This window comes from Tamandua tetradactyla, chromosome 10 (genome assembly GCF_023851605.1).
Source record: "Tamandua tetradactyla isolate mTamTet1 chromosome 10, mTamTet1.pri, whole genome shotgun sequence".
Taxonomy (NCBI): Eukaryota; Metazoa; Chordata; class Mammalia; order Pilosa; family Myrmecophagidae; genus Tamandua; species Tamandua tetradactyla.
The window spans coordinates 32,845,710-32,860,860 of NC_135336.1; the positions used below are offsets into that span (position 1 = coordinate 32,845,710).

General features: G+C 34.4%; 1 protein-coding gene across 3 annotated transcripts in view; it reads right to left on the reverse strand.

Moving 5' to 3' along the window:
• Positions 1 to 471: 471 nt before the first annotated feature.
• The window catches only part of ATP6V1A (ATPase H+ transporting V1 subunit A), a 60,581-nt gene continuing 45,901 nt past the window's right edge, over positions 472 to 15,151 (reverse strand). For 2 of the 3 annotated variants that reach the window (XM_077118350.1, XM_077118351.1), the window contains exons 13-15: positions 5,832 to 5,926; positions 4,314 to 4,485; positions 472 to 2,804 (exon numbers count right to left, since the gene is read on the reverse strand). In XM_077118350.1, coding sequence (XP_076974465.1) covers positions 2,712 to 2,804; positions 4,314 to 4,485; positions 5,832 to 5,926 — 360 coding nt within the window. In that variant the 3' untranslated portion in view covers positions 472 to 2,711. The remainder of the gene's footprint in view (positions 2,805 to 4,313; positions 4,486 to 5,831; positions 5,927 to 15,151) is intronic. The other variant, XR_013158529.1, reaches the window with a different exon arrangement.

Consider the following 15,151-nt stretch of genomic DNA (forward strand, 5'->3'; position numbering starts at 1 on the left):
GGCTCTATTCCTGCTTTGGCTGGGGAGCCTCTCCTGTGGAGTTCATCCATCGGAGTCGTCAGTTTCACAGCTTGCCCTGCGGATTTTGGACTCGGCATTCCTGCGGTCATGTGAGACACTTTTATAAATTTTATATTTGCAAGTGTTCCCTGTTGATTCTGTTTCTCTAGAGAACCCTAACTAATACAGTATTTTTAGAAATTATTCACTTTTCTGATTTAAAGTAATATTCAGAATGACACAGAACGCTAAGATCTGGGGAGTTTCTGAGTATAACTACTGTTAAATCACAGTGAAATATGATCATAAAATGTTTTTCACACTTAGTGCCCCAATTCAATATGTTGTTCTTAGGTACTAACTATAAAGAAAGGGAAAAATAAAACATTAAAACTTTATGCTGAAAACAGTGAGAGGTCTAAATACAATAAGGCAACATATTTTCCAGCACATTTTGTCACACTCAAAAACTTAATTTAAATCCATTTTTTTATTCTTTCATAGACTTTAACAACCATACACAACTTTTAACATAAAGATAATGAAATCTCAAGGTTAAGGTGGCAATATATATATGACCTCTCCAATTCATTTTCAGGATGGAAGGAAATTTCCAAAGGATACAATGTGTGAGATTTAACACTGGAAAAATACATATGAAACTTGTTTTACTGGCTCCACTTAGGACCAAGCACAGCACAATAAATATAGAACTGCATCATCTTTTTAAAAGATTGTTGTAATTTTAACATTCTTATTAAAGAAATATGATTAGTGCCCTAATCTGAAATTCTACAACATATAGGTGGTGAAGGGACACTTAAAATGAATATTTGAGCATAGTTTCTCTAGCATCTTCACATTGTTTCTCTAGCATTTCACACTCATACACCAACATTCTTAAAATGATACATTGCAAATTCAGAACAAAAAAATTTCAAACTTTCTGCATCATATCATTCATTCCTATCACAATCCTAATTTGCTGGTAGGTATAATGTAGGAATAGAAAGTTTTTGAAATCCTTTTAATTTCCATTGGTCTTAGGGCCTCTGATAGGAGGCCACATTGGAAGCAAACTGATTGAGCAGCACCATTAAGTCTACATGTCAACAAATCATTCCATAATTTTTATCTGCCAATATTCTGAAAGATTAAAAAAACTTTCATGGAAAAACACCTTTCCTGAAGAGCAGGCAACTGTAACAACATGCAATCTGCAAGGATTTAAACAAAACCACAGCTGAATTCTCTATTGATTGCATCTTTCCTTAAGAGACCAGCAGAAATGCATTCCCTAAAAATTTAAATAATAATATATTAAGGTATAAAGTAAATATTTTATGCTATTACATTTGGGTATTTGAGATTGTTAGACATGTTCACACAACTTCTCCTTTTCCCATTGAGGAAGCAATGGGACCAGCACTATTGGTCAAAGAGTTAATGGGAAATTGTTGCTCCCAGAGCTGCTCTGCAGTGTGCCTTATTATACAAAAACCATAATCATTATTTTAAAAATACACCTAAGAGACAGGATGAAGTAACACAGATTCTGTTATCAGCAGATATAAGAATTAATTTCATACCAATCAAACAAAGTGAAAATTGTTATGCTGCTATGGTTATAGATGTTTTGAAAAACCTTTGAGCCAATGAATCAAAAACCACGAGAGAAAATATTTCTACAATTATAAGTTGGTTGTTTAAAAATGCAATGTACAGACATGCAAACGTGATACATGTCATTACTTTATGAAAACATAATGCCATTGTGGCCCCAGAAACACTACAGTCCAGCTGGTCCTTAAAGGTGCAAACAGATTTCAACCACTACTAAAAATCTTCTCTGTGGCATTTTGATGCTGATCACACTGCTACACGGTTTTAAGAGATTTTGGCTTCTAAGATGTCTGAGGAAAAGAAAGAGGGTATGATATGGATCAAGTTTTCAGTGATTGTTTTAAATGTAATTTAAAAAAGATTTTCCTATTAATGCAGTACAACAGTCCTTGATACTGAATTTTTCCTACTGAAATAAAATATGCTTTAATAAGATGATGTTAATCTAAGTTTGACTGCCTAGTTCCATTTTCACTATTTTGGAGTGTACTGATTCATATATTATGCTGAACCACACAATTGCCTATTTTGAAAATAGTATAGTTTCCAACAGTTTCCCCCATATATTCCTGATTTATACTAGGGAAACAATGCATAATCATTCATGTTTAAAAAAGAGAAATATTTCCTGCAAAGCAGTTACTTAGCAAAATGCTAAGTTGCAATAACCTTATCGCATAGATATTGAGTTATTTCACAGAGAAGCTCTCAAAAGGTATAGAAATCTGGCTTTCCATTCCAAATCCATTACAAATTGAATACATGCAGTACTCCTGTTTATAATTTAATGGTGAAGAGGAAAGGGCAAACCTACGACAAAGGATGGCATCCTACAAACAAGTTTACAGTAATGAAACCATATTTACTACACTCACCAGCAAAGATAAAGAACCAGGGAAGCCCCTCAAATACGGGAACAAAGGAATGTTTGTTTTATATAACACCTACCAAATAAACAGGGAAACAAATTACACATATAGGCACTAGTCTCAAAGCAGCACAATAAAGAAGCAAAGAGTCTGAGATGAGAAATTTAGGAAAATTCACACAAGAGTTGGCTGAGAAAAAGGAGGAAAGATATCACAGTTCTAATCTTCAAGGCTACGGAATGCATTCTGCATATCTTCAAGAAGTTGTGCATAGTCTGCCTTGATCTTTGCTTCACCATCTTTCACTGGATCCTAGGAAGAGACATTACAGATTTGAACTTACTTTTGGAAAACAATTTTCAGAACATGTATTAAATTGCACTAAATATTGTACTGGATATATTTTGAGCATAAGCTAAGTGAGGTGCACTAGTAAATCATAGTCAGGAGTCAAAATTAGCCTTAGATTCCTTTTTTTCTTTGAGATTAGAAATGTATAAATGGAGTAATACTCCAAAGAAAGAGAAAGAAAATAAAATTTTAATTTTAATTTTGTTGTTTAACTATTAATCAACAAATTGCACAATACTGGGAAATAATGCAGTCACATATTAGATGCATACCAACTGCATATGATACTTGAGAATTAATTTAGCTGAAACTTTACTAGTCAAGGTCCGATGGTTACACATTGGGAATGGAAGTAAAGTTTGTAAAATAACAAGTACCACTTTTAAAATTCTTATGGAAAGTAACTGAATAATATGTATAACAGAGACTTTAAAATGTTCAAGCTCTCATCCAGTCATTACACTTCTGAGCATCTATACTAGGAAAATACACAAAACCAACTATACACACAGTTGTTCATACCGACAGCTAGAAACTTGCCAAATGCCTAAGAATAAGAAATGGTACACTTTCGCCACAAAATATTTACAGAAGATAAAAATGCCTGTGATATGTTAATATGATACAATAAGCATGTAAATAGAAAAAAAAAAACACCATTATTCATCCTACCAGAAATCATTACTATTATGCTAAATAGTATATATCAAATTGGCATCATTTTTTTCTCATTCTCTTCCTATATTTTACTTTTATAACAAAATTTGGATCATGTTACATCTAGAATTTTTTTGCATCTTGATTTTTTTCACTAATTATATCATTTTCCCATATCTTTAAGTACTCTATTAAAAAATACGGTAATACCTTTATTATAGTCTATCTTATGGACATGGGATATGTATTGTTGGCTCTGTTCATACTTGTATGAGAATTTAATGAACAACCTTTTATATAACCTGTATCAAAAATCACTGATTATTTTGTTAGGTTATATGTCTTGAAGTGGAATGACTGGACCCAAAGGGTGACTATTTTTAAATTCTGAATATATATGTCTTGCCTACTTGCAAGAAATAAGGCCATTTAAAGTTTAAAAGACAATGTGTAATAGGACAATTAAAAGAAGTAAACAGTACAGATATTCTAGAAGGGCATGGGGGATAGATATTAACATGTATTTGAGAAAAGGTAATTGGTGTTCAGGAGTGAATTTAGCTCTAAATTTTCTGGCAGCTATGACCAAAGGGAAAGCATACCAACATTTACTTTAGACATGACATACCATAATGTTATCCTTAGAGTTCCTACTTGAGTATGGCTTTGAGGCTTGATCTGGTTTCACAGACCCTCAGCCTGGGTCCACACGATAAATGCCAGCTCTACATGCTCTGTTTGGGACTCTAATAGTTGAAAAATTAAAAACAGACATGCCCTACTGAAAAAAGTTACAGAAGAAACAAAACATACCTTGAATTTCATGGAGGAAAGTTTATAGAGGATCTCCCCCATGTGCTCGCGGATAATGGACCATGTAATTTTATTGTCACTCTGGGCAGTGGTTTCAACAGCTCTACGGGCCATATCATAAAATGCAATCATATTGGACAGCATTCCTACTGTCTTATAGAATGGGCAGAACCTAGGATAAATGAAGGTCAAAATACTTAACAAAAACAAAATCCAACTCAGGATCATACTCTCTACAAAACTTCATCTATAAAATACCAGAGAATTATTTTCTTTATTTAAATATGCAGGCTGCCTAAATTTAGAAAAAAATTAGTGGAAAGGGCTAATAATTACTAAACCAGGATTTTTTAGACAGAGAAATCTCAGGATTTGGATGGATGGATGGAGATACATATTCTTTTATTTATACTGTGGGATGTTTAATTTTCTTTGTTCAAATAATTAACAGGAGAAATGACGAGATAATATTGTTACAATCTAGGGACTGAGATTTTGTTGTGGTATAATATAGTTAAAGGAGTAGCCCAAATGGTAAAGTAACTGAGTTATAAAGACTCCCCTGTGATCGTGGATTACAACTTAATGAATCACAAGGAATGAAACTCTAATTTCCTATTTCCCATTGTTCACATTTTTGTTTACCCACAATTTTTAATAACAGACACACAGCATATATTCAGGTTGATCAGATACATCCTTACTCACTTTCTGACATATTTAAAACATTTGCATACATAGTTTCATGCATACTCCCTATCACACCCTTTCCAAAAAGTTTTCCTGTTGAATTATCTTTATGCAGGTAGTTCTTGGAGCTGCTTAAGTTCTTGATATAGATTTTTGAGTTTTACTGATACAGTAACATTTTGTTACTGATTGTCTTAAACATTTTGGCAATCCTTCTGCTTATTCAGTCCCCTTTTCATTCTTAGATGGGAAAAAATATGATTTGAGGGAGAAAAGTTAGCATATGATGAAAGGTTCAAATTTTCAAAGTGTAAAAAACAATGGGAATGTTAAACCAGCCACATAGTAGTAGAGACAAGAATGAAAACCACGCACCAGGCTTGTTTTTCAGTAGCAGGAGCTACCAGGGGTAGCTAAAAGTACTTTGATAGAAACAGAAACAAGAATCTTGGGAAATGAGGAGGATAGTAGATCATATTTGGGAAGATACAGGCAACATGGACCGTGATAAGAGATAGTGAGGAAAGCTTCTGAGGGAGGCAATCATCCCCAGTTCTGGCACAATGTAAGCCACAATTAATTCTGATTATAGGCAGTTTCATAATGAATGAAAATACTCTCTGTCATAACTAAACAAATGAGCAAAACCAATGCAGGGGAATACATAAGATTAGATGTCCACTATGAATATACAAAATAAACCAATACATCGAGCCATCATATGTCTGTATGAGAAAAAAAGAAGGGGGGTTTAAATGTGTACATAGTGTCTTCCTTCAAAACACCATAGAAAATCCTCAAATAAAGAAAGGAAATTGTATAGCGAACCTGTCGTAAGGAGTATACCCATTTTGTTGGAGGAAGTCATCTTTGATAAGTTTTGCTACCTCCAGAGTGATTTTATCTGTTTCTGCTAATGAAGCCTAGAAGAAGAAAAAAAACAAAAGTTTTAGAAATTTAGTTCTTCAGTGTAGGACTGGTGGTTATAATCTCTTAACAAGCAGAGACTAATGAATACACAATCACCTACTAAATTTACCTAATAAATTTCCCTCACAACTGCTTTTTAATTGATGTTCTTTTTTGAAACAGTCTTCTTCACATCCTGGCTTGCTGTCTTTGTTTGAACACTTAGTCTTTGCTTCAGAGAAGTCTCTATAGCTCATACATAGCTAAAATTTTTTAACATTATGTGTTATTTAGAATTATGTAAATGCAAAGTATTCTAAGTATGTACTTATCTATGTCTGAGCGCCATTTTATTGGTTTAGCTAAATTACAGAGCTTTACCCTTTAAGTTTCACTGCCTCAGAAGTTTTAACTTTTGCAATCACCCTATCGGCCAAGACAGATACACTTGTTGCTATGATCACCAACAAGTACACATTTCAGTTTCTTGGGAGTTATGGGAAATTGACAGGCCCAGTGAGTTAGAGAATATATGACTATAGTCATATATTCTCTATCTGTGCTAAGCTCCTTAAAGGTAAGGATCAGAAGTTCTGTTCTTTCTTCTGTATTTAATTCCTTTGTCCCTGGTCCCCTCTCCAACCACATAAGAAAATACTCAAACATAGTTTTTGTATCCCTTTGTTTGCATGAATTCATGAGAAATGTGTATTTTATTTTGTGCAAGTATTTTTAATTATGTAAAAACATTCTTGTGTCTTTGGCACTGTGCTTTTAAGATCCATCCAAGCTCTATGTGTCACATAGATTACAGCTTCCAGCTTTTGTATAAGTTGTTCTCCAAGGTGTGCATCTTCCATACTACAATGTCAGTAAAAGGCACTCAGACTTCCTTTAACTTCCTATCACCACAAACACATTCCTTAAGGAATTGTTTAACAATTTCTTTTGCAATATACTTATAGAACTACAACTGCTGCATCACAGGGCATACAAAGAAATACTGTCAGCCTGCTCTCTGCAATAGCAACACTAAACAACACTCCCATCAGGAGAACAACAGTTCTCTATCCTTATAACATTTTAAAATTTGCATCCTCTGAATGCCTAGAGTGTATAATAATAGTGAAATGTACAATGTACAAATTTAAAAAATGTTTTTGCATGAGGAAGAACAAAAGGAATGTCATTATTGCAGGGTGCTGAAAATAGATGATATTTAATACTTTAAAATGTCACCTTATGTGTGAGACTAAAGCAAAAAATGTTTATTTGTTACAAAATTTATATTTTGACTAGAGCATTTCCTAATATAACTCATGTAGATAGTTTGATTGAATGTCATAAGTACTTGGAATCTCAGGCAGGACATGAGATTTTGTTGGTCTGTCCAGAGTGATGCCCCGATGAATCCCAGACTGATTTGATCAGTGACTGGAAAAGTATTTGGAAGCCCCCTTCGGGGAATGGTGAGAGCGGGGAGAAATTCAACTTCCCCAAGTTGAATTCTTGATATTCTCACAAGCAGTGTGGACAACCAAAACTATAGGCTGAGTCCCCAGACTTGGGGTTTGTTCATATGAAACTTAACCCCACAAATGATAGGTCAAGTTTACTTAAAATTTAGGCCTAAGAGTCACCCCCAAGAGAGCCTCTTTTGTTGCTCAGATGTGGCCTCTCTCTCCAGCCAACATGACGAGCAGTCTCACCACCCTCCCTGTCTCTGCATGGGACATGACTCCGAGGGGTGTGGACCTTCCTGGCAACGTGGGACAGAGATCCTGGAACGAGCTGAGACTCAGCATCAAGGGACTGAGAAAAACCCTAGAATGAGCTGAGAATTAACATCAAGGGATTGAGAGAACCTTCTCGACCAAAGGGGAAAGAGTAAAATGAGACTAAGTGTCAATGGCTGAGAGATTCTAAACAGAGTCGAGAGGTTATCCTGGAGGTTATTCTTATGCATTAAGTAGATATCACCTTGTTGTTCAAGACGTAGTGGAGAGGCTGTAGGGAACTGCCTGAAAATGTAGAGCTGTGTTCCAGTAGCCATGTTTCTTGATGATGATTGAACAATGACATAGCTTTCACAATGAGACTGTGAATGTGAAAACCTTGTGTCTATTGCTCCTTTTAGCTACTATATCAACAGAAGAGTAGAACATATGGAATAAAAATAAATAATAGGGGGAACAAATGTTAAAATAAATTTAGTTTGAAATGCTAGTGGTAAATGAAAGCAAGGGGTAAGGGGTATGGTATGTATAATCTTTTTTTCTCTATTATCATTTTATTTCTTTTTCTGTTGTCTATACTTCTTTTTCTAAATCGATGCAAATGTTCTAAGAAATGATGAATATGCAACTATGTGATGATATTAAGAATTACTGATTTATATGTAGAATGGAATGATATCTTAATGTTTTGTTAATTTTTTTTAATTAATAAAAAAAGTTTAAAAAATTTGCATCCTCTGAATTAACAAATTTGAGCACTTTTCCATATGTTTGTTAATCTTTCGGGTCCCCTCCTCTATAATCTCTCTGTTCTTCCCTTTCCTGTATTTCTGTTGGGATTCCAATCTTCTTCTTGACTTATAGGAGTTCCTTGTCCATTTTGGAATATTAATCCTTCAGTTTTAGAAGCTGCAAATGTCTTCTCCCAGTCTGCCATCTGTTTATTACCTTTACCCATGGTAGTCCTTCAAACAGAAATACTTAATTTTAAAAGGAATTAAGGGCAGGCCACGGTGGCTCAGCAGGCAGAGTTCCTGTCTGCCATGCTGGAGACCCGGGTTCAATTTCCGGTGCCTGCCCATGCAAAAAATAAAGGAATTTTTAAAAATGTTATGGTTTGTGTTTAGAGGAGTTAAAGAAGTCTATTTCCAACTCTAGATCACAAAGATGCTCTCTTAACTTGGAAGTCTTACCCTGCATACTTAATTTACTACTTTATTGAAGTCTGCCTTTGTATATGGAATTAGGTAGTGATGCAGTTTTTTTCCCTCCAAATAGTGAATTTTCCCATTATCATTGATTAAAATAATCTATCCCTCATCACTTGATTTGAGGTACCATCTTCACAATATCAAGCACTCATATATATACAGATTTGTTCCTGTTTTGTTTCACTGTTCTGTTTCACCAACAGCATTCTTTTTATTATGAAAGTTCTGTACTAATATCCAATAGGGCAAAAGTTCCCTCTTTACTATTCATTTTCAAGGTTTGTTTTCAAGCTGTTTGTGAATCTTTGCAATATCATATGAATTTTAGAATGATTATTGATTTCCTTAGAAGATTCAACCGGAAATATGATTGGAATCACGCTGTATCTAAAGATTAGTTTAAAAAAAGAAATGCTATCCTTTATTTGTTTTGTTTGTGCTTTTTAAATTTTTTTATTTTATTTTTTTAAATACCAAAAAACACAAAGCAAATACAAACATTCCTATTTTGATCATTCTGTTCTACACATATAATCAGTAATTCACAATATCACATAGTTGCATATTCATCATCACAATCATTTCTTGGAACATTTGCATCCATTCGGAAAAAGAAATAAAACAAAAACAGAAAAAAATTTATACATACCATACCCCTTACCCCTCCCTTTCATTGATCACCAGCATCTCAAACTAAATTTATTTTGACATTTGTTCCCCTTAATGCTATCCTTTTAATAAGTCATCCCATCCAAGAGCATGGACCATCTATCCAAGTTTTCAGATAATCTTTTATTTATTTTTATTAGTTTTTAAATGTTTTCCATAGCAGAAAAATGTATTTTTGATTAACCTAATTCCTAGACTCTAATTTTTGTTGCTATTGTGAATACTTCCTTTTTAATTTTATTTTCTAATTAGTTATTGCTAATGTAGAGAAATTCTATCGATTCATGTTGATCTTTAATCAGGACCCCTCCCTAAACTTCTATTAGTTCTAATAATATTTCTGTTAATTCTATTAGTTTTTCCAGTTAGATGGTCCTATTATCTATGAACGACACTTTCATTACAACTCTTCTTTTGTCTTTCCCTACATCACTGGTTGTGACTTTTATCTTAATTCTGATTTTTAAAGGGAATGAATCTAGAATTTCTCCAATAAATAAAATGCTTCCTCTAGGTTTTTTTACATTACCTTTTTTTTTTGCATGGGCAGGCTCCAGAAATCAAACCTGGGTCTCCAGCATGGCAGGCAAGAATTCTGCCACTGAGCCACCATTGCACAGCTCTATGTTACTTTTAAGAAATTAAGGAAGTAACTCTTTAGAAACACAAAATAGCAAAATGGTAACAGAGAGTACTGCATTATCAACAGTTACTTTAAATGGATCAAACTCCTCCTCAAAATGCCTCTGCAGCATAGATAAAAAATCATGATTCAACTATATGCTGTTTTCAAGAGACACACTTTAAATTCAAAGACATTGGTATGTTGAAGGGAAAGGATGGAAAAGAGTTTAACAGGCAAGTAGTAATTAAGAGAGCTGGGCTATATGATGATATTGTGAACCACTGATTGTACACTTTGGATGATTACCCGGTATGAGAATCTGTAATATATATCAATTTAATAAATAAATAAATAAGAGAGTTGGAGTAGCTTAATTAACAGATAAATAGACATTAAGGCAAAAACTATTATGAGAGACAAAGAGGGTCACTATAAAGGGGTGACAAGAATAAGACATAACAACAACAAATATATAGGCACCTAAAAGCCAAGCCCTCGAAATATGAATCAATACTGACAGATCTGAAGGGAAAAAAAAGACAGTTCTGCATTAATAGTAAGGAGATTTTAATACCTCACTTTCAACAATTGGAAGAACATCTAGAGAGAAGACCAGTAAAGAAATAGAAGACTTGAACAATATTCTAAACCAGACAGACCTACCAGAAATTTATAGAACAATTTACCCAGCAGCAGACTACATATTTTTCTCAGGTACATAGAGATCATTCTCCAGGAAAGACCAACGTTAGTTCTCAAATCAGAGATATAATCTCAAAACTGTAAGAACTAGGAAAAGAAGCACAAACTAAACCCAAAGCAAGCAGAAGGAATGAAATAACAAATATTAGAATGGAGACAAATAAGAGAGAATTAAAAAAAAAAACAATAGAGAGAATCAACAAAATCTAAAGTTGATTCTTTGAAAAGTCAATAAAATTGACATACCTTTAGCTAGAATGACAAAGAAAAAGAGAGACAGTACACATATAACCATAATAAAAATTGAAAGGGGGCCATTCCTACCAACTCCACAGAAATAAAAAGGACTATAAGAAGATACTATGAAGAACTGTATATCAATAAACTGGATAACCTAGATGAAATGGACAAATTCCTAGAAACACAAAAAACTATGAACACTGACACAAGAAGAAACAGAAGATCTCAAAAAAAAACCAGAAAATAGTAAAGAGACTGAATCAGTAATCAAAAACCTACCAATAAAAAAGCTCATGAAAAAAAAAACTCATGACAAGCTCGCATCAAAGGGGAGTTTTACCAAACATTCCAAGAATTAACATCAATCCAGGTTATACTTCTGTAAAAATTTGGAGAGGAGGGAACATTCTCTAGCTCATTTTATGAAGCCAACATCACCCTCATAACACAGCCAGATAAACAGACAAAAAGAAAAAAAAAAAAACTACAGACGATAATCCCTTATGAAAAGAGATGCAAAAATCCTCAACAAAATACTAGCAAACCAAATCCAACAGCTCATCAAAAGAAGTGTAGATCATGGTAAGTGGGACTCATCTCTGGTATGTAAAGGTGGTTCAACATAAGAAAATCAATAAATGCAAAACACCCCACTAATAAAACAAAGGCAAAAACATGTCATTTCAATTGAAGCAGAAAAGGCATCTGACAAAATCCAGCATCACTTCTTGATACTTAGAATACTAGGTCTAGAAGGAAACTTCTTCACATGATAAAGGGCATATATGAAAACCCATAGCTAATGTTATACTCAGTACTGAAAGATGGAAAATCCTGAAAAATCCACAACAAAGTTAATGGAACTAATAAAGGAATTCAATAAAATGGCAGGGTATAAGATCAATATGCAAAACCCAGTAGTGTTTCTATATATTAGTAATGAAAAATCTGAGGAAGAAATCAAGAAAAAAAAATCATTGATAATAGCCACTAAAAGAATGAAGTATCTAGGAATAAATCTAACCAAGCATATAAAGGAACAATACCCAGAAAACTATAAGACATTGTTAAATTAAATCAAAGGAGATCTAAATAAATGGAAAGACATTTTGTGTTCCTGGCCTGGTAGAGTAAATATTATTATGATGTCAATTCTACCCAAAGCAATTTACAGATTCAATGTAATCCCAATCAAAATTCCAACAACCTTCTTTGTAGAAATAGAAAAGTGAGTCATCAAATTTATATGGAAGAGTAAGGGGCCTAGAATAATCAAAGCTATCCTGACAAAGAAGAATGAAGTTGGAGGACTAGCATTTCCCCATCTTAAAACTTATTACAAAGCCACAGTAATCAAAACAGCATGGTACTGGCACAGGGACATATAGACAATGGAATTCAACTGACAGTTTAGAAATCAACCCTCATTATGGCCAAATGATTTTTGACAAGGGTGCCATGTTCACTCAATGAGGAATCAATAGCCTTTTCGACAAATGGTGCTGGGAAAACTGGATATGCAAAAAATGAAGGTAGACCCCTACCTCACAGTAAACACAAAAATCAACTCAAAATGGATCATAGACCCAAACATAAGAGCCATAACTATAAAGCTCTTAAAGAAAATGTTGGGAAGTATATTCAGTATTTTGTGTTAGGCAATGGTTTCTTAGAGTACACCTGAAGTACAAGCAACAAAAGAAAAAATAGACAAATGGGATATCACCAAAATTTAAAACTTTTGAGTAGCAAAGGGCTTTATCATGAAAGTAAAAGGACAACCTACTCAATGGGAGAAAGTAATTGGAAAGCACACATCTGGTAAGGATTTAATGTCCAGGATATATAAAGGAATCTTACAACTCAACAATAAAAAGGCAAACACCTATTTTAAAAATGGGAGAAAGCCTTGAATTGACATTTCTAAAAATTGCAAAAAGCACATGAAAAGATGGTCAACACCACAAGCTAATAGGGAAATACAAATCAAACCACAATGAATTGTAAAGTGTCCTAGACTATAAGCATTTAGAACAGTCACATCTAATATGTAGTTGCAACTGTGGTTTCTAAATTCCAAGATACTGAACTATGTAAGTATAATCTGGTTGTTCCCTGCAACTTTGGGTATATATGTGACACCTGAGAATATGAATTACAGCACTGACGCTCCTAAAGTCAGCATTACCTTTTTAGCAACTGTTAAAAAAGTTGAAAAAGTGATCACACTTCAACCAGAGATATGAATGAAGCTGATCTGGATAGGACTAAGGTAAATCAGAATGCAGGGTAAAGGATGGTATGGTCCATATTTTAAGACTTCAACTTCTGTGTGAGATCAAGGGAAGGAATGTTTAATTGGTGCAAAATTTATACTTTATCTAATTATTAGATATTATCTAATTTAACTTGTATGTTCAGTATATTTGAACACCATAATTACATGGAATCTTGAATACAGCATGAGATCTTATTGGCTTGTACAGGTTAGTGTGATGCCCCAATATATCTCATAGTAATCTGAGCAAAGAATAAAATAGTATTTGCAAAGCCCCCTGGGAACTGGGGAGAAAGGAGGAAATAATTTAACTTCCCCACCTGGGGAATTCCTGATATTCTCACAAGCAGTGGGGACCACCCATTCAATACGTTGAGCCCTCAAATCTTGGGGTATGTGTCTATGAAATTTATTCCTGCAAAGAAGAAACCAACCCTACTGATAATTATGCCTAAGGTTCACCCTCAGAGAACCTCTTTGTTGCTCACATGTGGTCCCTCTCTCTCTAAGCCAGTCTGGCAGGTGAACTCACTGCCCTCCCCATTACGTGGGACATGACTCCCAGGGGTATATATCTCCCTGCCAATGTGGGACAGGTCTCCCGAGGATGAGCCAGAAGCCAGCATCATGGGATTTAGAAAGCCTTCTTGACCAAAAGGGGGTTAGAGAAATGAAACAAAAAAAAGTTTCAGTGGTTGAGAGCTATCAAATAGAGTCGAAAGGTTATCTTGGAGGTTATTCTTATGCATAACAGTTGCCTTTATTCTTGAAGACACTTGTATAACTACATAGCTTTTACAATGTGATCATGTGATTGCGAAAACCTTGTGTCTGATGCTCCCTTTATTCAGGGTATGGACAGATGAGGAAAAAAATAAGGATAAAAAATAAATAAATACTAGGGGTGGGGGATAAGGGATAAAAAAAAAATTCCCTCCTCTGGCCATTTCTACTTCCTCTCTTTGTTATTTGTGGGAGATTTGGGCTGCCATGTGGAGATACTGCACGAAGAAAGAAATTCCTAGCCACCCCCCAAATGATCTAGGCATCCAAGCCCAGGTAGCATTAATGTGAGTAAAGAAACTTTCAGATGACTCCAGTCTCAGTTATTACATGACTGACTGCAACTGCATGAGGCCCCAAGCAATAACCACCCCACTGAGCCATTAACCCTAGAACTGGGAGCAAAAAAAAATTATCCTAAGCACCCAGGGCAATTTACAAGATTCCACAAGGGCTCCAGGCACTAGAGTAATTTGCCAGAAATGTACAATCTCCAGATGGGTCCCAGGTCCAGATAAGTCCTGAAACTTAGCCCAGCCTCTCCAGAACATCAGATAGTTTTATCTTCCTACCCCGTATTAGTGACAGACCCTTCCAATAACAAAAATTTAAAATTGCCATAGCCCAAATAATCCCAATGAGAAGTATGGAAAGATCAAAGGTGATGGTGGAATTATATATATAAGATAGGACTTAAATGAATATGAATGCTGAATCATAAAATTGATATCTCTTTTAGTCTCCAGTACTTTAGAGCAGCTAGAAGTAAAAACCTAAAATTGTGAAATTGTAACTCATGTCAAACTCTGAAATATGTTCTACAACTAACTGTGGTGCTGTGCTTGGAAAATTAATAGGTTTTCTGTATATATGTTATTGTTCACAAAAAAAAGAAGGAAAAAAAGTCGATTGTGATCATAAAGTACTTAAGCCTGCTAGCCTCCTATATTCTGGAGCAGCTAGAAGGATAAATCTGAGAGGATCGTATGGTAGCC